Source organism: Urtica dioica, chromosome 4, assembly GCF_054948205.1.
Source record: "Urtica dioica subsp. dioica isolate 48M chromosome 4, U.dioica_male_clone48M_v1_H2, whole genome shotgun sequence".
NCBI lineage: Eukaryota > Viridiplantae > Streptophyta > Magnoliopsida > Rosales > Urticaceae > Urtica > Urtica dioica.
Window position 1 is genome coordinate 3,495,701 of NC_142759.1, and position 25,275 is coordinate 3,520,975.

General features: G+C 38.1%; 2 protein-coding genes across 2 annotated transcripts; both read left to right on the forward strand.

Moving 5' to 3' along the window:
- Positions 1-5,802: 5,802 nt before the first annotated feature.
- LOC149399372 (MADS-box protein SVP-like) lies at positions 5,803-10,664 on the forward strand. The gene is made up of 8 exons (XM_089611369.1): positions 5,803-6,405; positions 8,844-8,922; positions 8,999-9,063; positions 9,175-9,274; positions 9,358-9,399; positions 9,573-9,614; positions 10,069-10,181; positions 10,298-10,664. The coding sequence occupies exons 1-8, from the start codon at positions 6,224-6,226 to the stop codon at positions 10,314-10,316; spliced, it is 642 nt and encodes a 213-aa protein (XP_089467495.1). The 5' UTR covers positions 5,803-6,223; the 3' UTR covers positions 10,317-10,664.
- Positions 10,665-20,654: 9,990 nt separating this feature from the next.
- Positions 20,655-23,909, forward strand: LOC149399373 (guanosine nucleotide diphosphate dissociation inhibitor At5g09550-like). The gene is made up of 13 exons (XM_089611983.1): positions 20,655-20,741; positions 20,827-20,889; positions 21,247-21,330; positions 21,418-21,525; positions 21,613-21,785; positions 21,888-21,999; positions 22,118-22,198; positions 22,290-22,352; positions 22,454-22,555; positions 22,888-23,012; positions 23,122-23,332; positions 23,421-23,495; positions 23,632-23,909. The coding sequence occupies exons 1-13, from the start codon at positions 20,655-20,657 to the stop codon at positions 23,692-23,694; spliced, it is 1,347 nt and encodes a 448-aa protein (XP_089468109.1). The 3' UTR covers positions 23,695-23,909.
- The last annotated feature ends 1,366 nt before the right edge of the window (positions 23,910-25,275 follow it).

The following is a 25,275-nucleotide window of genomic DNA, read 5'->3' on the forward strand; positions in this document are numbered from 1 at the left end:
ACCTGGCATGGCCAATGATGATGCACTTGTGGCTTGTGCTATATAATACAAAAATGGTCATGAGAAGCTGGGCGGGTAATTCAATTTGAATATTGAATATCTTTTTTTTTATATGGTTACATTACTTTTGAATTTAGACAACTTTATTACTTTTATTGTTTTTTTGCATTAGTGTCGAAGAGGCTTGGTCATAGGGAATGATTGCATTTTAGTTTGTTGTTTTTGCTTCAATTTGAATCCAAATGACAAAATTATATCTTATTTGAATTTTGATTTTTTTTTTTCAAGAGAATGATTCGAAGTCCTTTTAAGGTGGAACCATGCGAAATCAAACACGAAATAAATCTTCCAAAGAAAATTACTCATCCAATCAAAAATTGTTGGATCCAATCCAAAGAAGCTTAATTAGTTAGATTTGTAATCATTTTTTTTCCATAAAGACTATTTCCTTTAGTCAACCAAGTCTAATTAGGTTGAAAAGTTTAAGCAAGTATATGTGTTGAGTAAAGCTATTCGGCACGATTAACGACTCAAAACGATCAACTCACGTGTTGACACGTGGCAACGAACTGCCACGTGTCAACACGTGAGTGGATCGTTTTGAGTCGTTAATCGTGCCAAAAATCAATTCTGATATGTGTTACATTGTGATTTTGTTACATGCGTTGACTTCTATTTGAATTATAGCAATACAATGTTATTTATACATATATCTAGATTAAGAGGTATTGGGTTCAAACAACCCCCTCATAATTTATTTTAAATCATGTAATGTTAACCAATACTATGTGTCCTTATACTACTAATATATTATGTAATCTCGGTCAATAGTGTTACTTCTAAAAAAAAAATTGTTATTATGTGCGTAGTGTCCACTACGCAAACCCGAACAAGAGAATGGTGTCATGTTTTTGTTTATTGAATAAGAATGGTGTCATGTTTTTTAGTATATTGAATAAGCGATTTATTTACATTGAAATATATTTTATATTTCCGTTAGAAAATATATTGAACTCAATTCATGTTAAATTTTCGAGATTCTCAAGCTATAAAACTCGGTTTGAATAATATGATTTTCATCTAATCGGAGAAACAAACGAGGCTTAATTTTTATTCTCACAAACTTGATTTTCGCAACATATGTACTTGAAGCAAAATAGTCAAAGTTACATTGTCAAATATTTGTTGACACCAAGATTAAAATAGGATTATTAGTGACTCAAATACCTAAACTTATATTTGATACATTAAATACCACTTTTTTTTTCGACGGCAAAAATACCTAACATTATATTTAGGATCATCGTTACTATCAATATGTTAAAACGACACGTGGCGAGTCGCTGGCAACTTTGAGGCTTTTTTTTCTAAAATAATTAATTTTTCCCACATGTTATTTCTCTCTTTGATTTCAACATTTGTGTATTGAAATTTGAAATTGTATTCTATCAGATTACTTAGTTTATGTTCATCAATGAAAAAAAAATACAAAAGTCAAGACACAGATTATCTTCTTTTTCCAAATATTTTATTTCTACATCTCTGTTACAAATAATAATCTGGTGAGACTTCTCATTTTCATCATCTTGTTATTTAAAAAATGAAATAGACAAGTTCGGCGAGTACAAACGAACGAAGCTCAAGATCTTAGGGTGGTCTCTTCGATCCACGGCGATCTCCTCGAGGCGGCGCTCTCTCATCTTGTGCGGCCATCCCGTCCCTCCGTCACAGGAGGGAGATTCACGGCTTCGTGATCAGAACCGGCCTCGGCTCAAACGCGTTCTCGCGAGCTCCCTCGTCGACATGTAAGGCTTCGTTTTGGAACTCCGACTTCGGTAGAAGAAGAGAAGGAGGAGGGTGTCATGAGGTTAATGAAGAAAGCATGTAGGAAAAAACTTGTCTTGCCACATGTTAATTTAACGGATAAAGAGTGACGGTCTAAAAATATAACTTTAGGTATTTTTTTTGCGCCTAAAAAAATGGTATTTAAGTATATCGAACTGAAAAGTTCGGGTATTTATGTGGGTAGTATAGCAAAATAGTCAATATGAAACTATTAAATTTGTTTTTAGCTTACGTTTCGCAACTTTTAGGGAAATTGCCAACATGTTTATGTGGCAATAATTAATGTCTGATTTGCCCTTATTTATTAACAAATTCGTCATTTTCTCTCTCTTATTTTTTCCTACATTTTTTTTACATAAAAACTTAAAAAAACCATATCTATCTCATATGAACTCGAAAATTGAGTGATTCCAAATCCTACGGATTCGTGACGCTGAAATCTTCAAAAATAGGTCCATTGTGTTTGATGAAAAATTATGTTTAATACCATAGATGTAGAAAAATCACGTTACTATCTTAAGTATGGAAAATAACTGAAATTTTTTGAAATTATCAAAAAACAGATGGAAACGTAAATATGATGCATTAAACATAATTTTTCATCAAACAATAATGGGTCTATTTTTGAAGATCTCGACGCCGCAAATTTGTAGGATCTGAAACACTTAATTTCGAGTTCGTATGAGAAAAATACGAATTTTTGAAGTTTCGATGTAAAAAAAATTATTTGGAAAAAATAGGAGAGAGAAAGTAACGAATTTGTTAATAAATAAGGGCAAATAAGACCTTAATTATTGCCACATAAGCCATTTAGCTATATCCCTAAAAACTGTCAAACGTAGGCTAGATCCAAAATCACATGTTTAAAATGGCATAATTAGTTACAAATCTCTATTTATGTCACCAATAACTCATTACAATATTTGACAATTATTATAAACAATTTATCATTTTCAAAAATATTAATCATAAGATTAATTTTATTTTGAAACATAAGTACTGCACGTTTTGTCTTTTTTTTAATCTTAAGCAAATTTATGTTACTTTGCAAATCATTAACTTTAAATCGGTTATTTAACCAAATCACTTTTATTTATATTCCATGAATACCTCTTTTATTTTTATTCTTAATTTTTTTTATTTAAATAAAACTGTAAACTACTATTAAAAAAATTAAATGAAGCTGTAAAAGATACGATTCAAAAAATGGGTGTAACAAAATTATAAACATCAGGATAAAACTATCAGTTATTTTCACAATGAAATGAGGCATGATAAGAATAAAAATGAACAACGAGGTAGTCTAAGCAAACGCTTTAAAATGTGGCGACTGGAGTGATTTCCACGCCAAATATAGTCCACTTTTTATAAGCCCACGAGTAACTCCTTTATTATCTTGAATGTATAAAACTAACAAATATTTGACATTTTGAATTGAAATTCATGATAAATAGATCATTTATCATCCACTTAAAAAAATACCATGGGAATTATAAGTGTATCACATAGACTCATTATTCCGCATCCTACATTCCTTATTTAACAAAAAAAAAAAAAAAGTATAATTATTTGGACCAAAATAGTGAAGATCAAATTAACCGATGAAGCTATAAGCTATATGGTCAATTCGTCACGGTAGTAAACAAACAAAAAATATAAAAGTACAATTGGACACTTTTCTCTCTATGTCCTTAAGGATGTTTTAGTCCAAAGGGTCACATTTTATAACTTTTTACCAATTTGACAATAAATATAGTTTCATGATTTTTAAGTCATGTTCTTCAAATGTCTATATATATTGTGGCTGTGTATATATTAAATACCAATGCCATTAATTTTTCAAATATGCTTGTGTCCAATATGCTCGAGTTTAAATAATTTTATTGCAATCTAAACTTAAATGTTATCGTAATCAAATATATATCATATGTGAATATATGAATGAAAAAAATATAATACATACTAATTGCAATGTTCGGGTATGTTCAAAACTAACCTTGAGTGTTAGCAAATAAATGGACAGCTGAAATTTTTTATAAAAAACTATATATAATTTTGCAATAACATAAAGAAAAATAAAAAATCTTCTATTTGAATATCAAAATCATTTAGAAGAGCATCTAGCTATCTACTCTTTTGTGATCAAAATTTGACATCCTATAAACCGACACTATATCCCATATATAAATTTCTCTGTGATAAATACAATAATCGTAATTTTTTTTTTTTAAATTCGCACTTGCTAAAAAAAAAATTACACTCCACTATTTATATTTTAATTTAATTTTTCAAATAGCGAAAGGCTCGCTTATTTTTATCCATTTGATGTACTAGTTTTGGATTAAGAAATTTGCACCAAAATCACTTCTTATGAACAAAATTGCATCTATGTCACCACAAAAAAACGTATTGCAAGTAAGTCATTCTTATTTATTATTAAACCAAAATACCATTAAATTAGAACCAGAGTTAAATATTTACAAAACAAAAGTATACTAGACGAAGAAAGTAGAACCACAGTTAAATATTTACAAAACAAAAGTAGACTAGAAGAAGAAAGTAGAACCACAATTAAATATTTACAAAACAAAAGTAGATTTGAAGAAGAAATCGATAATCTGAAGCGCCTCGACTCTGTTGGTCAACTTATCGGCACCGTTCTCCGCCGCGGCCGCCTTGAAAGATGCCGCCGCCTTGCCTCCTCGCTTCGCCGCCATGAAACACACACCAACTTCTTCAATATGTATTACTTGTTCGACGCGTATTACCTATTCGACGAAATGCCAAAGCCAAAAACACGACTTCAATTCATACCTCTTTGGAGACGATACAGAGTCTTCCGTCAGCCATTCCGTTTTCGACGAAGGTTTTCGTTGCGTAGAAATTTTATTTATTTGTTGATCATCTCATTGTCAAACCTTGAAAACTCATTCATTGATATTTTTTTGTCCCAAGCTTAGGGATTGTTTTCTAATGGAGTGTTGTTGTGTGAGGGTTCCGACGATCGGAAAGAAGAGAGATCGGTTCGAATACGCCGGCGATTTCCCGAACGGCTCAGCTCCGGTCGTTTTTAGCCCCCGTTCCGGCCACTAAATCCATCGTCCTCTCGTCGCCATCGCTTTTGCCCCCCTCCGACCTCGACCCCGCTGGAATCCCCGTCAAAAACTGCCTCTGCTGCCTCTGCTTCCCTGGCGCCGACTTCGACTCCTTTGTCCTCTTCTTCCCCGTCGGAACGAACTCCCACCACCTCGGCTTCCTCGCCATCCCCACCGCCGGGCAGCGTCCGATCCCTCGCCTGCTCCGGCGAGCACCACCACCGGATCCGGAGAATCTCCGCGATCCCGAACTCCGGCGAAGGTGGCGATGGTGAGTTCATCGGGTTCATCATGGTCGAAACCATGTACTCCGTGGACTGGTTCTCCATCGAGCCCAGTCTGAATCTTCGCCGGCGAAGACGAACACCGGGAGAGATCGGAGCACGGCGGCTTCGTGGCCGCGGGAAGGTTGGTTCTGTGATTCCGGCGAGAGCTCCCGCGAGGGTTACGGTGGCGGTGACTTTGTCGGAGCGGCGATCGGCGCGGTGGTCGGAGCTTGAGCTAGAGATTAGGGTTTGAGAGAGAATTTGATGAGAGATTAGTGTTTGGATTTGAATATAAATTCTTATTGGATACAAAATAGAAAAGTAATTAAGACATTGTATATGTGACAAATATGCAAAAAAAAAAATATGAATACAATTTAGACTCATCTGTGATACAAATGAAATAATGGTATGCTATTGTGATTTTAACAATAAATTCCACTTTTGGATTGGACCCTCTTTTTTTTTTTTTTTTTGCACGTACCAAGAGAGTCTCTTTTTCTCTTTCAGGGGTTGTCTTTATCAGAGCAATATTAATCCTCCACTCATAAATAACTTTCCTCATTTTCCCTTTATTTCCCTTTTTGATACACAATTTTCTCCATCATAATAGTCTTCTTGTCTTTCCCGTTTCTTCTTCTTCTTCTTCTTTTTTTGTGTATCAGATTTAGGGGTTTTCTTTTTCCTCATCTCATCTCACTCCTTAAACAACACGAGATTCTCTTGGTCCAAATTTGGCAAAATATTACCATTTCTCACACCAAAGTACCAAACTAGGCTCTCTCTCCTTATCTTTAAAACCTCTCACACACGCACTTTCTTCTCTCACTCTCACAAAAACCACACCCATTTTTAGCAACTTTTTAATACTCTGACCCCCTTTAATATTCTTCCCATCCCACTACTCCCCAATATATTATTGTTTATTCTTCTTCTTCTTCATATAATACATACACGCGGTACTTTGTTTGTCTGTTTGTTTGTTTCGATTTTTTGATAGATCTGAAAATAAGAAACATGGCTAGAGAGAAGATTCAGATAAAGAAGATCGACAACGCGACGGCGAGGCAAGTGACGTTCTCGAAGAGACGGAGAGGCTTATTCAAGAAAGCGGAGGAGCTTTCCGTGCTCTGCGACGCCGATGTCGGTCTCATCATCTTCTCCTCCACCGGAAAACTCTTCGAATACGCCAACACAAGGTCTCTCACTCTCTCTCTCTCTCTCCTCATATACGATATTCCATTCAATTTGAGCAATCTTCTGCAATCAACAATCTGCACGAACAAGAGAGATAGAGAAGGAGATTGTTAGGTTAAGACTTAAGAATTTGAGGTTATGAACATTCTAGATCTTGGGCGTGGACCGTGTGACTGATGATGATTATCTCTGAAATTGTGAATAGAGAGAAAAGCAGCTATTCCCCTAAAAAAAAAAAAATAAAGCAGCTATTTTAATTTTGAATATCTATTTTTGGGTTCAATTAGGAAATTATTGGACTTAAAATGGAAACAGTTTTTGTTTTCGCAATGTGAAATATTTATTGGGTATAAATGTGTACTTTTGTTTTGTCTTTTAGCTCTTAGACGCCTGTCCATCGCTCATTAATACATCAGTACATCACAAGCTTGTAGTAGTTTTATTTTTATGTATAATAGTTCTCGTACTAGCCTAATATAAAAGACACTATTTATGTTGTCAAGTAAGTGTTTCTTAATCACAGGAATATAATTATAAATGTTATTTAAACTAATATTTAAAGTGTCTTTAATAATTAAATTAATTTGTAAGCAAATTCTTCCATGCTAGTCAAAATAATCAAAATATTTTTTTTTATATATTTCTATATGCAATGCATTATAGCTACGTAATTGAAAGAACAAAATTAATTATAAATCTCATACACACGCATTTAGAAGAAACAAACAAAATTAGGGAAAAATTAGACAAATGCACAAAAAAAATTATTAAACACGTATCATTAGAATTAATTAATAATTAAATTACGGTTTCATTAAAAAATTTATTAGTAGTTTATAGTTCCAAACAATTATTTAAAATAAAAAAACAAATAAGATATTTATAAAATTTTATAAAAATAATGAGTTAATTATGAAATTAATATATATAAAAGTGATATTTATAGAATATTTTCAAAAAGGTGGGAGTGGCCTTAGCCCGTCCGCCCTTAATTATTATATTTTGGGGAATAAAGGGAAAGAATAATAATGCACTTACCAATATTCTCATATTATATATTTTTCACATGCTATAACCGTTTTTTTTATATATAATTATTTGTTACCATCTCATCCAGCTGATAAATATGGATCTCAATTAATTTAGGTTATTTAGCCCTGAATTTTTGGTAATCCCCTTCAAAAACGGATAATTTCGAGTATTTTAATTAAAAAATAATTAAAATAAAATAAGGACAATTAGATCAATAGTTTAGTAGTTCACTTTTTTTTAAATAGTCAAAATTTTATTTTATTAAGAAAATAGCTCAAAGATCGAAATAAATTGAATCAACTATTTTTTGTTAATTCAATTTGGACTATTTTCTTACTAAAATGAAATTTTGATTAAAATATAAAAAAAAAAAAATTAGGGTATTGATCCGTTATAACAAACACTCTTTTCATTTAACCGGTTTCCGGTAACCAAGTAGCTAAACTTCAATTATTTCAACCCTTATTTCAATGCTCTCCTTTACTTTTACCTATTGATTACTTTAGAAATTATATAAATTGTGTGGTCCAAGTTCCAACTCAAGGAAAGTTGCCCAAGCGCCCAAAGCGTTGAGAGAGAGAGAGATGTATGTATATATTATTATTGGCATTAGCATATCATGGTGTCGTTGTAACGCAGTACAAGTCTTATCACAAAATGAGAGGGAATCTAAAGACTTTTGTAACCAAATCTTGATAAATCTGATCTCTGAATATGAGATAGAAATGCGGTGTGAAAATGGCAAGGCTAGTATGTCATGACATGACGACATGACTCATGACGTGTAAAGAAGATATGCGTTCGTCTAGCTGGCTAGGGTTTTCAGACTTTAATAGAGGCCGCTTTAGGTCTCTGGTTCTAGAAAAAAATAAAACAAAAAAAAATAATAAAAATAATAATGCATTACATTTTCAAGAACCCTTGTTTAGGAGATAAATAAATAAATAAATCTAAAACGATGATTTACGAGAAACGCCATGTGAAGCGCATGTGAAAAAAAAGCTCTTAACATTCCGGGATTTGAGTTTTATTTTATTTCAACCCAAAATCAAGAACGAAATAGTAAACTTGCTGTACGTAATCATCTTTTGATTCGCCAGCGAAATGATTTGGTTCAATTAATTAGGGTTTTTTTGTTAAATCTGAAACATTGTTTTTAGTTTTTATTTTGTTTAAATAGTTATTTAGTATTCAGATTTTTTTTACTTGTAATGCTATTCAAGTTTGACCAACTGTTTTTTTAATCAATACATGATAAAAAAAAAGTTAGTCAAACTTAAATATGTAATAATATTTTGGAATGCTATTTTGTAATATCCATATCTCCTGTATCAACACATTTAGTTTTCGGATATCTATAATATATTGTGCTAATATGTATTGTTTTACTTATTTATTAAATTAAAAGCATGAAGGAAATACTAGAGAGGCATAACTTACACTCCAAGAACCTTGAGAAACTCGAACAACCATGTCTTAAGCTACAGGTAAACTAATTCATAAATTAAATTTTTACTCGGAAATATAATTTAATATTTTTAACTAATAATCTCATCTATGCAGTTAGTAGAGAACAGCAATCGCTCTAGGCTATGCAAGGAAATAGCTGACAAAAGTCACCAGCTTAGGTATTTTCATTGTAAAACGAGTTATATATGAATGTATGTTTTGTATATATTTTTTTTGACGGAGTATATACATATAATTATCAACTAATTATCGGCTAAAAAATTGAATAGGCAGATGAGAGGAGAAGAGCTTCAAGGGCTGAGCTTGGAGGAACTTCAAGGCTTAGAGAAATCTTTAGAAGCCGGACTTACCCGCGTCATGAATAGGAAGGTTAAGAATACAATTAATTAACAAATTTATTACATATAAAATAATTTATTCAAAGTTGTGATGATCAGCGTTATTGATTACAGGGCCAGAAGATCATGAAAGAAATTGACGAACTCCAGGAAAAGGTCAGACTCAGACTCAAACAATCTCACCTATTTTTCTATCTTAACATTCATGTAGATTTTGTTATTTAATATGATTTTAATATGATATATATATAAAAAAAAATTTAATATTATATATATATATATATATATATATATAATATTGGATTGATTAAGCGAAATGCTGTATGCAGGGAAGGCAATTGGTTGAAGAAAATGAACGACTTAAACAGCGAGTAAGTCTATATATAAGATAATATTCTGGTAAAATATATTCATATATTAATTCTTCCCATGGTTTTTATTGAAATGCATAGTTCATAAATCATACGTACCCTAAAGTTTAAAGTCGATCAACACTCCTCCTACCAGTTTTTAGTTTATCGTTTAACTATGTACGACTTAGTTAGTTGATATATATTTATTTTTTAACCGAACATTTTGTTACAATTTAAAACAAGTTTTTTTTTTTTTTGGTGAATTATCGATTAATAATAAGTCAACTAAAATGTCGACGAGACGTATGTATCTAACATTTAATAAATTACAGTGTCAGTTTTACAGTAAACAAAAAGTTAAGGGGAGAACTATATGGGATGGTCATTTACTCGAGTATGAATAAATGCTGTGTATTTATAATTAATTAGAAGATAATTAACAGTAGTGAATAATAATTATTAATTAATAAAGGTTTGCGGATCATCTGGAGGGGAAGTAAGAAGAAGCGAGCAGTCATCGGAGTCGGTGACAGACGGAGCTCCTCTAGACTGCGACACTAATTCCGACACCTCTCTCAAGTTGGGGTCAGATTTTTTAATATTTATTTATTACACCAATTCTATTTTTGTTGCTTACCGTACCATGATCAAGCCAAATCAACAAACAATTCAAAAAAAATTCTTTTCAATTATTATTGCAGGCTTGCATATGGCGGGTGATTGAGCGGTAATTTAACGGTGGTGACGAGTTTTAGAAAATGTGGTAGTACTCGTGTTGTGTTGTGCTGTGTTTCTTGTGTAGTAATGTTTGACAAACTTAATTTAATTAATCTGTATCCAACACATTTAGGATATATGAGTTTTGTTGATCAGCTCTACGTCGAGGCTGTTATATACACAAAGCCATCATCGACGGAACTTCAAAAATTATTGGAGTTTTGAGTTTTGGTTCTCATGTGAACCAAGTATCCCTTAAAATTAAGAAATGTGAAAAGTGTGAGCACAAAATTCAGTGCAACACGGTACATATAATTTGGATTAATATATCTTTCTTTTAACTTTGTTTTATTTTATTTATTTTATCTTTTTTAACCTTGATTTTTTTATTTTATTTTAGTTATTATTACCGGCGACATATTTATTTTTAAGTTAGTCCAATTTTGATCGTTCTTTACTTTAATGTTTGTTTTAATTATTGATTTTAAATAATTAAAAGATCTAAATAAACTATGTTTCTTTCAGTATTAAAGGAGAAAACCCTGTGTTTTAGTGAAATGTCGAGTTTAACCATCGGTTTTCAAAAATGTCGAGTTCATACCATCTGTTTAACTAAAATGACGAAATTATATCATCTGTTTAATTAAAATGACGAAATTATACACTGAAATGAATAACAGCGTCACAAATCTCCCTTTCATTGATATTAACTCTTATATAAGAAAAACCAAATCAAATCTAAATCAGTGCTCTAACTTCCAAATTCTCAATTTTGAAATAAAAATAGCCTTAAATTGAAATTAAATAATAAAACTCATACTTCCTAAGAAATGACTTCATTCCGTGTTCGAATTGTAACACTAAATCTTGTATTCTCTGTTCGAATATGCGATTTTGATGACTATCAACTATCGATGTTTACTCATTTGCCTCTTTCTGTGTTTTTTACGATTAAGAGACTGTTGTTTATTTTTTAGTTTTTAAATAAATTACATATATGGCGCGAATGAATAAAGATAATGAGTGTTTATATATAAATATTATAGTTAACGTCAATGAAAAGTCAATAAAAAGAATATTCATGACACTGTTGTCTATTTTAGGGTATAATTTCTTCATTTTAGTTAAACATATAGTATAATTTCGTCATTTTAGTTAAACAAATGGTATGAACTCGACATTTTTGAAAACAGAGGGTTAAACTCGACATTTCACTAAAACACAGGGTATAAATGTGTTATTTTCCCTTATTAAAGTTGTGTAATATCAATATGTGAGCTTCACCATTGGAGGAAGAATAGAGCATTAGTTATTTTGTCCTCTAATTTTTTTTTGTTTTGTTTTGTTTTAATAAAGAGATTATGCTTCAACTCAAATTGAAAAGAAATGTAATAATTAGAGTTAGAGATTTTACTTTAGCAACACTTTTATGAAAGTATAGTAAATATATTTTTTAGGTTCTGTAGGTACTAAAGTTCATTTAAATAAATATTCTTATGTTAAAAGAACTAAAATACTACAAAATCTGTGGTGGCTTGCTCAGAAAATGAGTATTAAACTCCAAAATGTCAAACAAAAATAATTAAAAAAAAAATAAAGCCCGAGGAGAAAGTGAGAAAAGGAGGAGTTGTCGCACGTGCAGAATATTATTTGTAGGTTATGTAGGTATTATCACTCATCTTATTCTTATATAACCTTCCATTCCCATTAATTTCGCACTAATTAATGTAGTCAACATTAATATATATGAGTTTTTTATAAATAAATAAATATAAGTTTAATATATATATAAGTTTTCTCCATATATATTCTTCTCTCTTCTAGAGATAGATAGAAATACAATACCTAAATCAAAACTCAAAAGCAATGGATGAACAATACAACGCCGTAGTACTCGGCACTAGCCTTAGAGTATCCCAATGGAGACACTAAATTTGGTGTAATTTTTACACTAAATATATTTTTTGCTCTAAGTATTACATTATATCTTACACTAAAAATAATATTATAATAATATGCTTTGTGATTAGGTTTGGTAGTGGACTATGAATCTACTATTAACTTAGGTGGTAAACAAACAAATCACAACACAAGTCTTTTGTGAATACCCCAAAAGAATAAGTTTACAAAAAATTGGCTACGTAAGCCACCTAAACTATAGGAATTGTAAATTAACCAACCTTTGTTAAATACTTTGTAAATAGCCAACTTGCATACGTGGCAGCCTATTAACTACCTTTTTTTACATGTTTGGCTGGATTAAATAAGTATTTTATTAATCTGTTAATAAGTTAACTTGGCTATTTATAAAAAATTAACGAAAGGTGGGCTATATCTCAATTCACTATAACCGTGTGGCTATATAACTTAATAACCCGTAAGTTTAAGATTTTTTCGAACTTTGGTCATACCTTGAAACGACGCAACATATCAAACTCATTATCGACATCGAAAGTAATTAGCAATGCGCCGCATACGGCAAAACGTCTCCTACTCTCCTCCTCTTCTCTGGTTCGATTCCCGCTAACAAGGTGAATGTTAGGCCGTCTTTTCCTTATGGTAAAAACGACGCCTCAATTGCAAAAACGACGTTACAATATAAAAGGACAATTTAGTCAAATGCTAAAAATACGCATGACTAAAACCAAGCGCCAAGCGCCAAGCGCAAGCGACAAGCGCCAAGCGCAAGCGCCAAGCGCCAAGCGCAAAGCACCAAGAGCAAGCGCCAAGCGCCAAGAGCAAGCGCCAAGCGCCAAGCGCCAAGCGACAAGCACCAAGCGCAAGCGACAAGCGCCAAGCGCAAGCGACAAGCACCAAGCGCCAAGCGACAAGCGCCAAGCGCAAGCGCCAAGCGCAAGCGCCAAGCGCAAGCGCCAAGCGCCAAGCGACAAGCGCCAAGCGACAATCGCCAAGCGACAAGCACCAAGCGCAAGCGACAAGCACCAAGCGCCAAGCGCCAAGCACCAAGAGCAAGCGCCAAGCGCCAAGAGCAAGTGCCAAGCGCCAAGAGCAAGCACCAAGCGCAAGCGACAAGCGCCAAGCGCAAGCGCCAAGCGCCAAGCGCCAAGCACCGTTTTTTTCCTATAAATAGTTCATTCATTCTCAACTCAAAACTCAATTCACTCTCAAGTCATTCTCTCGACTCTCAAGTCATTCTCTCGACTCAAAATATTCTCTCAACCCCAGAATTCTCTAAGCCAAATACTCTCCCAACTTCAAAATTATCCCGGATCATAAACAAAGACCGAGAGCCACCTCTCGACGGGAGAAAGAAAAACAAAAATCCAAGAATCCACTCACATAACAAACACACTCGCCCTGAACTACGTCATGACCTGATCCCGCAAAGCGGGTACGTAGGCAGCTCACGAAGAGCACGGTCACACCCCTCACACACCCCCCATTCACCCTACTCGTTCCTCAAAAAACACAAATCCTCTTGAGAGTCGAGGAAACGTGACCCTGACAACAAAATATCGAGACACGTCGCAAGCTCGCACCCCGACGCGTGTCCCGTAAATGTTATCCAAGAAATCGCATTAACATTTTGGCGCTAGAAGGAGGGGATCTCGAGAACAGCCACGAGCTCTCCACCGGCAAACTCACTTCCTCCACGAAAGACCACAAAACTCACGTACAACAAATGGCTAGCCACCTAGCTATCTTCGAGGGCGGCGCCCCTCCGGCGGGAAGCATCGCATTCAACACTCGGGCCCGAGCTCGCCAAGCCCAAGAGAACGACGCCCCCCGAGAGGAATCTCCCCCCGCACTCGTTCAAGGCGACCGAGACGCAAGAATGGAGCGAATCGAGACGAGTATCTTTCGTCTAGCCGGCGTTGTCGCGGGACTCGGAGGCTAAGACACCCTCATCAACGACGTCTTCGACGAGCGAGACATACCAGAGTATATCCCGTTGGGACCGGAATTGAAGACTCGGAGCAAATCCCCGACGACAACCCCGAAGGCGAAGCACCCGAACCCCTTCAAGGAGAAAGCGATGACGTCCCCGATCCGAGCATTCAGGACATCGGCCACAACCACCTCGAAGGAGCACGAGGAGTTCATGACCATCACCGACGCCGTCAGGCTAGCCGAGCGATGGTCGAGCCAAGGCCACGAAACCACCCGCCCGCCTCACAAAGCTCTCGCTCCTTCGTCGGGGCTAGGACGGATCGGTCACGTCCGTCCACCTTCGATTGCCGAGGCCACGAAGAGGACATGGCGGCTAGCGGCAATACTCGAAGGTTCGCGCCACTAAGACGCATCCATAACCCGAGACCCGGGACCCGCCGTGACCAAGACCAAAGGCAACAGCTAAACGCTCGATGAGAGATTCCACAGAATCCCCACCCCCCGGCGAACCCCCGAGCGGCAACGGGACCGATCCCGACCGATCCAACTCCACCACACATTGCGCCTCTCGACCAGGCGTCTAACGAGAGAAGACGCACGACAAGACTTGCCCTCACGAAAACCCACTCCCCCAAGACTTTCGCGCAGACTCTATTGCGTACACCAACGCGTCCTGGCGGTCGGCTTTCGCCCACCTCGTAGGCAGTGAAGAAGTGGCAGACGACGGCGACTTACACCAATTCGACTCGCCCCGCCGCGTCGACGTGCACATGCGAGAGGGCAGGGACGAAGACCGTAGGCACCGTCTAAACCGACAATGAGAGATAACACGACCCTAATCTCCCCGGAGAGGGGCGTAATCCACGAACTACGTGGGAACACCTCCCCTGAGAACCCGCTCCCCGTCAGACATGCCAACAAGCCAGAAAGTTGGGGACACAGGACGGGTGGTCGCAACGACCCCGACCCAAAGAGTAGAGCCCGGGATTAAGACAAGTCGGGCTCGCCCCTAAGGGGACCTCCCATCCTGGCGCCCAGAGCCGACCTCTAACCTCGTCAGCCTCGCAGGTCAAGGTCGACCTCCAGTCAGCCAGTCCGGCTCGACTCCCAGTCAGCCTCGACTTCCAGTCAGGCTCGACCTCCAGTCAGCCTAGCCTCGACTTTCAGTCAGCCTCGACTTCCAGTCAGGCTCGACCTCCAGTCAGCCTAGCCTCGACTTTCAGTCAGCCTCGACTTCCAGTCAGGCTCGACCTCCAGTCAGCCTCAACTTCCAGTCAGCCTCGACCTCCAGACAGGTTCGACCTCTAGTCAGCCAGTCAGGCTCGACTCCCAGTCAGCCTCGACTTCCAGTCAGGCTCGACCTCCAGTCAGCCTCGACTTCCAGTCAGGCTCGACCTTCAGTCAGCCTCGACCTCTAGTCAGCCAGTCAGGCTCGACTCCCAGTCAGCCTCGACTTACAGTCAGGCTCGACCTCCAGTCAACCTCGACTTCCAGTCAGCCTCGACTTCCAGTCAGGCTCGACCTTCAGTCAGCCTCGACCTCTAGTCAGCCAGTCAGGCTCGACTCCCAGTCAGCCTCGACTTCCAGTCAGGCTCGACCTCCAGTCAGCCTCGACTTCCAGTCAGCCTCGACTTCCAGTCAGGCTCGACCTTCAGTCAGCCTCGACCTCTAGTCAGCCAGTCAGGCTCGACTCCCAGTCAGCCTCGACTTCCAGTCAGCCTCGACTTCCAGTCAGCCTCGACTTCCAGTCAGCCTAGACTTCTAGTCAGGCTCGACCTCCAGTCAGCCAGTCCGACTCGACTCCCAGTCAGCCTCGACTTCCAGTCAGGCTCAACCTCCAATCAGCCTAGCCTCGATTTTCAGTCAGCCTCGACTTCCAGTCAGGCTCGACCTCCAGTCAGCCTCAACTTCCAGTCAGCCTCGACCTCCAGTCAGGTTCGACCTCCAGTCAGCCAGTCAGGCTCGACTCCCAGTCAGCCTCGACTTCCAGTCAGGCTCGACCTCCAGTCAGCCTCGACTTCCAGTCAGCCTCGACTTCCAGTCAGGCTCGACCTTCAGTCAGGCTCGACCTCTAGTCAGCCAGTCAGGCTCGACTCCCAGTCAGCCTCGACTTCCAGTCAGCCTCGACCTCCAGTCAGCCTCGACTTCCAGTCAGCCTCGACCTCCAGTCAGCCTCGACTTCCAGTCAGCCTCGACTTCCAGTCAGGCTCGACCTCCAGTCAGCCAGTCAGGCTCGACTCCCAGTCAGCCTCGACTTCCAGTCAGGCTCGACCTCCAGTCAGCCTCGACTTCCAGTCAGCCTCGACTTCCAGTCAGGCTCGACCTTCAGTCAGCCTCGACCTCTAGTCAGCCAGTCAGGCTCGACTCCCAGTCAGCCTCGACTTCCAGTCAGGCTCGACCTCCAGTCAGCCTCGACTTCCAGTCAGGCTCGACCTTCAGTCAGGCTCGACCTCTAGTCAGCCAGTCAGGCTCGACTCCAGTCAGCCAGTCAGGCTCGACTCCCAGTCAGCCTCGACTTCCAGTCAGGCTCGACTTCCAGTCAGGCTCGACTCCCAGTCAGCCTCGACTTCCAGTCAGCCTCGACTTCCAGTCAGCCTAGACTTCTAGTCAGGCTCGACCTTCAGTCAGGCTCGACCTCTAGTCAGCCAGTCAGGCTCGACTCCAGTCAGCCAGTCAGGCTCGACTCCCAGTCAGCCTCGACTTCCAGTCAGGCTCGACTTCCAGTCAGGCTCGACTCCCAGTCAGCCTCGACTTCCAGTCAGCCTCGACTTCCAGTCAGCCTAGACTTCTAGTCAGGCTCGACCTCCAGTCAGCCAGTCAGGCTCGACTCCCAGTCAGCCTCGACTTCCAGTCAGGCTCGACCTCCAGTCAGCCTCGACTTCCAGTCAGCCTCGACTTCCAGTCAGCCTCGACTTCCAGTCAGGCTCGACCTTCAGTCAGCCTCGACCTCTAGTCAGTCAGTCAGGCTCGACTCCCAGTCAGCCTCGACTTCCAGTCAGGCTCGACCTCCAGTCAGCCTCGACTTCCAGTCAGCCTCGACTTCCAGTCAGCCTAGACTTCTAGTCAGGCTCGACCTCCAGTCAGCCAGTCAGGCTCGACTTCCCGTCAGCCTCGACTCCCAGTCAGCCTCGACTTCCAGTCAGGCTCGACCTCCAGTCAGCCTCGACTTCCAGTCAGCCTCGACTTCCAGTCAGCCTCGACCTCCAGTCAGGCTCGACCTTCAGTCAGCCTCGACCTCCAGTCAGCCAGTCAGGCTCGACTCCCAGTCAGCCTCGACTTCCAGTCAGGCTCGACCTCCAGTCAGCCTCGACTTCCAGTCAGCATCGACCTCCAGTCAGGCTCGACCTTCAGTCAGCCTCGACCTCCAATCAACCTCGACCTCCAGTCAAGCTCGACCTTCAGTCAGCCTCGACCTCCAGCCAAGGTCGACCTCCAAGCCAGGCTCGACCTCCAGGCGAGCTCGACCCCCGCGGTTTAGGGTCGTTCGATCCCCGTGATCGAGTCGCTTAAGGCCTCCGTGGCTCCGAAAATCCCAACCCCCGTGGATTAGGGTCGCCTGATTCCCGGGATCAAGTCGCTAATAGCCCCTATGGCTCCGAAATCAACGACGGGCTCAAAGTTCAGACGACCACCCACCAAGGCCATTGCCAAAAAGACAAGGAAAAACTACATCCAGACAATTAAATTTCCCGCACGACAAGTCGCACACGAAACTGGGGGGTTAATGTTAGGCCGTCTTTTCCTTATGGTAAAAACGACGCCTCAATTGCAAAAACGACGTTACAATATAAAAGGACAATTTAGTCAAATGCTAAAAATACGCATGACTAAAACCAAGCGCCAAGCGCCAAGCGCAAGCGACAAGCGCCAAGCGCAAGCGCCAAGCGCCAAGCGCAAAGCACCAAGAGCAAGCGCCAAGCGCCAAGAGCAAGCGCCAAGCGCCAAGCGACAAGCACCAAGCGCAAGCGACAAGCGCCAAGCGCAAGCGACAAGCACCAAGCGCCAAGCGACAAGCGCCAAGCGCAAGCGCCAAGCGCAAGCGCCAAGCGCCAGCGCCAAGCGCCAAGCGACAAGCGCCAAGCGACAAGCGCCAAGCGACAAGCACCAAGCGCAAGCGACAAGCACCAAGCGCCAAGCGCCAAGCACCAAGAGCAAGCGCCAAGCGCCAAGAGCAAGCGCCAAGCGCCAAGAGCAAGCACCAAGCGCAAGCGACAAGCGCCAAGCGCAAGCGCCAAGCGCCAAGCGCCAAGCACCGTTTTTTTCCTATAAATAGTTCATTCATTCTCAACTCAAAACTCAATTCACTCTCAAGTCATTCTCTCGACTCTCAAGTCATTCTCTCGACTCAAAATATTCTCTCAACCCCAGAATTCTCTAAGCCAAATACTCTCCCAACTTCAAAATTATCCCGGATCATAAACAAAGACCGAGAGCCACCTCTCGACGGGAGAAAGAAAAACAAAAATCCAAGAATCCACTCACATAGCAAACACACTCGCCCTGAACTACGTCATGACCTGATCCCGCAAAGCGGGTACGTAGGCAGCTCACGAAGAGCACGGTCACACCCCCACACACCCCCCATTCACCCTACTCGTTCCTCAAAAAACACAAATCCTCTTGAGAGTCGAGGAAACGTGACCCTGACAACAAAATATCGAGACACGTCGCAAGCTCGCACCCCGACGCGTGTCCCGTAAATGTTATCCGAGAAATCGCATTAACAGTGAATAACTTTTTTTATAAGATAAAAGCGTGTCTCAAGGAAACCCACGATCGTAAATCCTTCTTTTTTTAGGTGCATCAGAATTTTGAACCAAGATAAACCTAATCCATTGCATCCAATTATCACATTTTCGTACTGGTCTATATCCGTGTCATACGTTATAATGAAATAGTGACTTCTTGGAAAATAAAAGAGTATAAAAATTATCTAGCTAATAAATGGTATCAGTTCAACTACAGAGTCCCCCACACAATGTCATTTCTAGGCAAATCCATGGTTACTTTATTTATTTAGTACATAAATTTTACCCTTAAACTTTACGATTATGACTTACGACGTAGAGTTATATACATTTGAAATTATTCACTTAAATTGTATCTTACCTTATTCCCTATTTTTTACGTTATTTTATTTTAATATTACTAATTTTATAATAATATTATTTAGTGCCATATTTATATTTTTATTACAACAGTTTTATCAACTTTTGTAATGTATATTTAAATCATTTAGTTTAAATCTATTAATTTATACTATTGATGTATATCAAATTAATCTAATGAATAAGGAAAAAATGAAAACTTTTTCGTTAAGAGAACTACAAGATTATATTATATAAAAACGAAGAGTGTAGAACTATATATATAGACTAATGCGACTATTTATGTCTACATTATAATCAACTATAATTATTGTTTAAAGTCATCTTCAACCCACCCTATAATAAAGTTGAATGTAAAATATAATTGGATTGTTGCGATGTCTTCTTCATGCCTTGCAGGTCTAAAAACTAGAATAGTAGGGAAAGAGCTATTAATAGGATGTTCAGTGAAACTCTAAATACAAAAATGCAGACACTGCACCTATTATTTAAATGTCACATAATACCCTCAACACCTAGTATTTACTTGAGTTTACAAATTATTTTGTATTCATAAGTAAATAAATAATATAATATGTTATAAAAGAAGTTAATTATTTATTGGCCAAAGCAACCCCAAGGAGTGTAATGGTAAGGGCAAGCTTTTGGACCATAATTCTCCCTCGACGCAACAATTGGTGTCAGTGGAGTAGTCTCAATTAGTGCTTCATAGATTGTTGCAATAATATGATTGTTTATGTAGGGCTTTGTGGATTTTAATCGAGTTAACTCGAAGACGGTTAAAAAAAAAATTATCTGTGTGCCAAAATAAATATGATATATAGGAAAAGTTGTTATATTGTTGAATTAATAGATGAATGAGGAACAAGGTTTTTGATGTTTTAAGTAGAGCTTTGGGCTTGAGATATGCCTAGTTTTTTTTTTTTTTTTTTTTTTTTTTTTTTTTTTTTTAATAAAGAGTATGCTTTAAATTAAAATGAAAAATTAATATAGTGAATATAATTTTCAAGTTATTTAGGTACTAAAGTTCATTAAAAATATATATTCTGTGGTGGCTTGCTCAGAAAATGAGTATAATAAGCGCCAAAATATCAAACAAAAAAAAAATAAAAAAACAAACAAATAAAGGTTTAAAGAGAGATTGAGAAATAGTGGATAGGAGGAGTTGTCGTACTTGCAGACACGTAACGGTCTTAACCGAAGCGCAAGGCACGCCAATAACAGATATAATCAGTCATCTTATATAACTTTCCCTTCGCACTAATTTCGCAGTAATCAATGTAATCAACACTAACATATATAAGGTCTCTCCATATATTCTTCTCTTTTCTCGAGATAGATAGAAAATAAGAAAATAGAACAGAAGAACCCAAATCAAAAGATGGATGAGCAATACGACGTCGTAGTACTCGGCACTGGCCTCAAGGAATGTATCCTCAGCGGCCTTCTCTCCGTCGACGGTCTCAAAGTGAATTTTCCATTCCATTTTTTTTATTCCAATAATAATTAATAATTAATCATTCTCTTAATCAATTGCACTTGTTAACTAATAGGTGCTTCATATGGATAGAAATGACTACTACGGAGGAGAATCCACTTCACTTAACCTCAATCAGGTATCTCTCTCTCCCTCTCTCTCTCTCTCTATATATATATACAAGTAGGCTCGTAGTTATAACGGTACCTTTGATTATCATAGTATCACAGCTAGAACTAGAATATAAATCATGCCGGTGTAGAATTAGTCTGTTAGTCTATTAAATCAATCCGTACTAGAACCGATATGTTCTTAGAAAGAATTATAATTATATGCTTAGCAAGAATCAAGAGTCTTTTATAAACAACGATGCTGATGAACAACATATAATATTATCTGTGCTCGGATATGACATATAATATATATATATATATATATATGTATGTATACAGTATATTATATACATAATTCACACACATACCGTTTTATATATCAGCTTTGGAAGAGATTTAGAGACGGTGAGAAGCCTCCGGAGACTTTAGGGTCAAGCAAAGACTACAACGTCGACATGATTCCGAAGGTACATCATCAATGAATAAAGGGAAACTTAGGTACAAATTAATTATAATTCTTTTTTTTTTATTTTAATTTATTGTATTGTAATTAGTTCATGATGGCCAACGGGGCTCTCATCCGCGTCCTGATTCACACTGACGTCACAAAGTATCTGAATTTCAAGGCAGTCGATGGTAGCTTCGTGTTCAACAAAGGGAAGGTCCGTGATCGATTTTTTGACATATCATTATTTTTAGTTTACAAATTTAACTCAATTTTTTTTTTCAACTTATAATTTATTTTTCAGATCCATAAAGTTCCGGCGAATGATGTGGAGGCGCTGAAGTCTCCTCTTATGGGTTTGTTTGAGAAGCGCCGTGCTCGCAAGTTCTTCATTTACGTGCAGGACTACGAAGAGAACGACCCAAAATCTCAAGAAGGCTTGGATCTCAATAAAGTCACCGCGCGACAACTTATTTCGTATTTCCCTTTCTTTTCTTGCTTTCTTTCTTTTTCATTATTACGAGTCCATGAAATGAGAGTAATAAATAATTGCTAATAAATATAATTATGAAATTATAGGAAATACGGACTAGACGACAACACTGTCGATTTCATAGGACACGCTCTGGCGCTCTACCGTGATGATGCCTACTTAGACGAGCCCGCTTTGGATTTTGTCAAGAGGGTTAAGGTAAAAATTTTCTTTCGTTTTTTTCTTTCCGTTATGTATATATTTATGTATTTTCCTTTATTTTTTAATTTTTCTTGTGTAACAAATTGCGCGCTTTATTTCGGTGGGAAAAAAACAGTTATATGCAGAGTCTTTAGCGCGATTTCAAGGAGGGTCACCTTATATCTATCCCCATTATGGGCTAGGAGAGCTTCCTCAGGCATGTCTTGTAATAAAAACTTTAAAAAGAAAAATTCATCTTTTTATATTTATGTTTTTTCATAAAGCTTTCTTGTTGAACAAGTTATCAGGGGTTTGCTCGGCTTAGTGCTGTCTACGGTGGCACTTACATGCTTAACAAGCCAGAATGCAAGGTTTCTTTTTCTTTTGTTTTTGTTTGTACCTTTAAAGAGAATCGCAAAATAAATCCCCTGATTCTGAACTTGAATTTTCGGGGTTGGATAAAAAAAATCAGGTAGAGTTTGATGAGAACGGAAAGGCGTTTGGAGTGACATCAGAAGGGGAAACCGCTCGTTGCAAAAAAGTCGTCTGTGATCCTTCCTATCTCCCCGAAAAGGTAACCAATAAAAGGACTCAATTCAAATTAGCTCCGAAAATCTTAGAAAAATCCCCGTTGATTTATAAGTTTTGTTGTAGAAGATCTCTGAAATTTCAGTAAAAAAATAAAATTCTTCCGAAAAATCTTGAAAACTATTGATTAAAAAAAACTCAATGATTCAGGTGAAATTTTCAAACTGGCTTTGTAGAAATTTTGTCCGCATTTCCATTCACCCCCGGAAATACCAAAAAATGGAACCATCAAATCTTGGTTCCGAAACACAAACTTTGACGTGCAAGCAATGTATCATTTACTTTAAAAATATAACTTTTTTTTGGTGTTTGAATTAGGTTAAGAAAATCGGAAAAGTTGCACGTGCGATATGTATAATGAGCCACCCGATCCCCAACACCCACGACTCTCACTCGGCTCAAGTCATCCTGCCTCAAAAGCAACTCGGTCGCAAATCAGATATGTTAGTGTCACTTTTTTTCTATTTCTTTCTGGCTTCTAAAAAATGCTCATATAGAATTTTCATGTCAAATTTCTAATGCCACTACAATATGTGAAATTTCTATCTTTAGGTACTTGTTTTGTTGTTCCTATTCTCACAACATTGCCCCGAAAGGGAAGCACATCGCGTTCGTGTTGACTGAGGCTGAGACCGATGACCCTCAGACCGAATTGAAGCCTGGGATCGATCTCCTCGGACCCGTCGATGAGATCTTCTTCGATACTTACGACAGATTCGAACCGACTAACCTCGACGATGATGACAATTGTTTCATATCCACTGTAATCAATAATTAATTAATAAGTTAACACACTAATTAAAACAGTATTAGGTTATACCTTTTATATTGTTTTTTTTTGTTGTTGGCAGAGTTATGATGGAACCACACACTTCGAGACCACAGTGAAGGATGTCATTGCCTTGTACAGCAAGATAACTGGGAAGGTAACTAATTGATGGGGGTTTTTTTTTTTTTTTTTTTTTTTTTTTCTTCTATTCTATCAAAGGATTATCATATAAATATTTCATGGTTTTATATCAATGAAATGTGGATTATTGAAAATTTTAATCGAAATTTCAGGATCTCGACTTGTCTGTGGATCTGAGCGCTGCAAGCGCGGCCGCTGCAGATTCTGAAGAATGAGATGTTTTGGCTTTAACAATGCTCAATTTTGAACCACCCCTTTTTTAGAAATATATATGAAGAATAAGATTCTTGAGTTTTGTGAGTACTTTTTTTCTTCTTCAATTTTTGGTTGATTTATTCATTTATGTGGTCCAGCCAAGTTAGTTTCTTTTACTAGTTCGTTGTTTTGATACCTTGGATATATTTGGCTACTTTAGGCCACAAGTGGTCATACAGATACTAGTGTTATAATCAAACTAATGATTCTGAGGTATCATTTGAGTTTTGCCAATATTACTCCTTGGTCAGAGTACTTGTCTTTTGCTCAAAAGATAACATTCAAATCAGTCGGTTTCTTTTGGATTTGGTCAAGTGAGATAGGCTTTGGCACTATTTGGAGGAGCATGGAAACTAAATGCAAGTAAAAAAAAAAAAAAAGACATTTGACTAGTGTTTAGATTCTTTTATACTTTTAGTTTTAGGTTAGAGTAACTGATGTCATCTATATGGTGTGGTGACTGGTGAGATATAAAAGCAATCAACTTCTTTGTTTGGTAATTCTTATAGTAAAATATTCGCCTAGTCCACCCTAGCAGTCAAGGGGACCAATTTGAAAAAAAAAATAAGAGGGGCAAATTTAGAAAAATCATATAATGTTGGACTGAAATTATAAAAATTGACAAAATTAAGGGTAAAAAATAAATTTGCAAAAGTTTAAGGGTATTTCATGTTGCTCCGCAATTGCTTACAATATACCACGAGTATTTCACTTCGATATTAGCCCCTAAGAATTTTATTTCCAAATTAGCCCCTTCAAACTAAATGCTTCTAGCTCTGTCCCTGATTCCCAAACACTATCCTAGGAAAACATCTGTAAAATGCTTAGCCTAGAAGCAGTGGTCAAGCGTCGACTTGTCCACTAAACTAGAGCTCATTTTATTTTCCGAATTTGACTGAATCAATAAACTAAAGCTGATTTCTAAAATCCGGCAAAGAAAACGAAATCTTCTCAGCATTATGAAAGTTACTCGATCTTCGGAGATACACGACCACCTTCATAAATCATAATCATTACCAATTAATGGCTCCTAATGTATAGTTAGGAAATAGGTTTTGCAAACTTAGGCTAAAGAGAACCAGCTATTGCCCTCAAATGCCTTGGCTGCTTTTCTCTCACTATTTTCTCCAGTATTTTCCTTAGCTTTTTGAGTGAGGTTTGTGTCCTAAATTAAGTAGGACATGTAAACAACTTTTTTTTTGCAGAATATTCGGTAGAGTCAAAAGCTATTGCCTATTCAATCTTTGTCACAAATGTTTGACAATGATCCAATAAACATGATCCTAGAGCTCAGCCTTTATTTTCTCATCAGCAGTGGACCACACTGTAAGAATTTAAAACAATCCCTAGATTATTTTTTCTTTTTTTCGTGCAACTCTTTCTTATTTCCATCTTTTAATAACTTCTTACTGGTTCATACAAAAGTTGAAAATCAAAAGGCGCTGAAAACAGAAAAAAACTTGATTTCAAAAGATGACCAGAAATATTCAGTTTTCGTTTGTGTATTGTATAATATGTATGGGCTTCATTAATGGCGAGGA

Coding starts and splice junctions, on each gene's coding strand:
- LOC149399372 (XM_089611369.1), top strand. CDS start 6,224: ATGGCTAGAGAGAAGATTCAGATAAAGAAGATCGACAACGCGACGGCG. Junction 9,064..9,174: donor GACAAAAGTCACCAGCTTAG/GTATTTTCATTG, acceptor AAAATTGAATAG/GCAGATGAGAGGAGAAGAGC. Junction 9,615..10,068: donor ATGAACGACTTAAACAGCGA/GTAAGTCTATAT, acceptor TAATTAATAAAG/GTTTGCGGATCATCTGGAGG.
- LOC149399373 (XM_089611983.1), top strand. CDS start 20,655: ATGGATGAGCAATACGACGTCGTAGTACTCGGCACTGGCCTCAAGGAA. Junction 20,890..21,246: donor CTTCACTTAACCTCAATCAG/GTATCTCTCTCT, acceptor TTTATATATCAG/CTTTGGAAGAGATTTAGAGA. Junction 23,333..23,420: donor ACAATTGTTTCATATCCACT/GTAATCAATAAT, acceptor TGTTGTTGGCAG/AGTTATGATGGAACCACACA.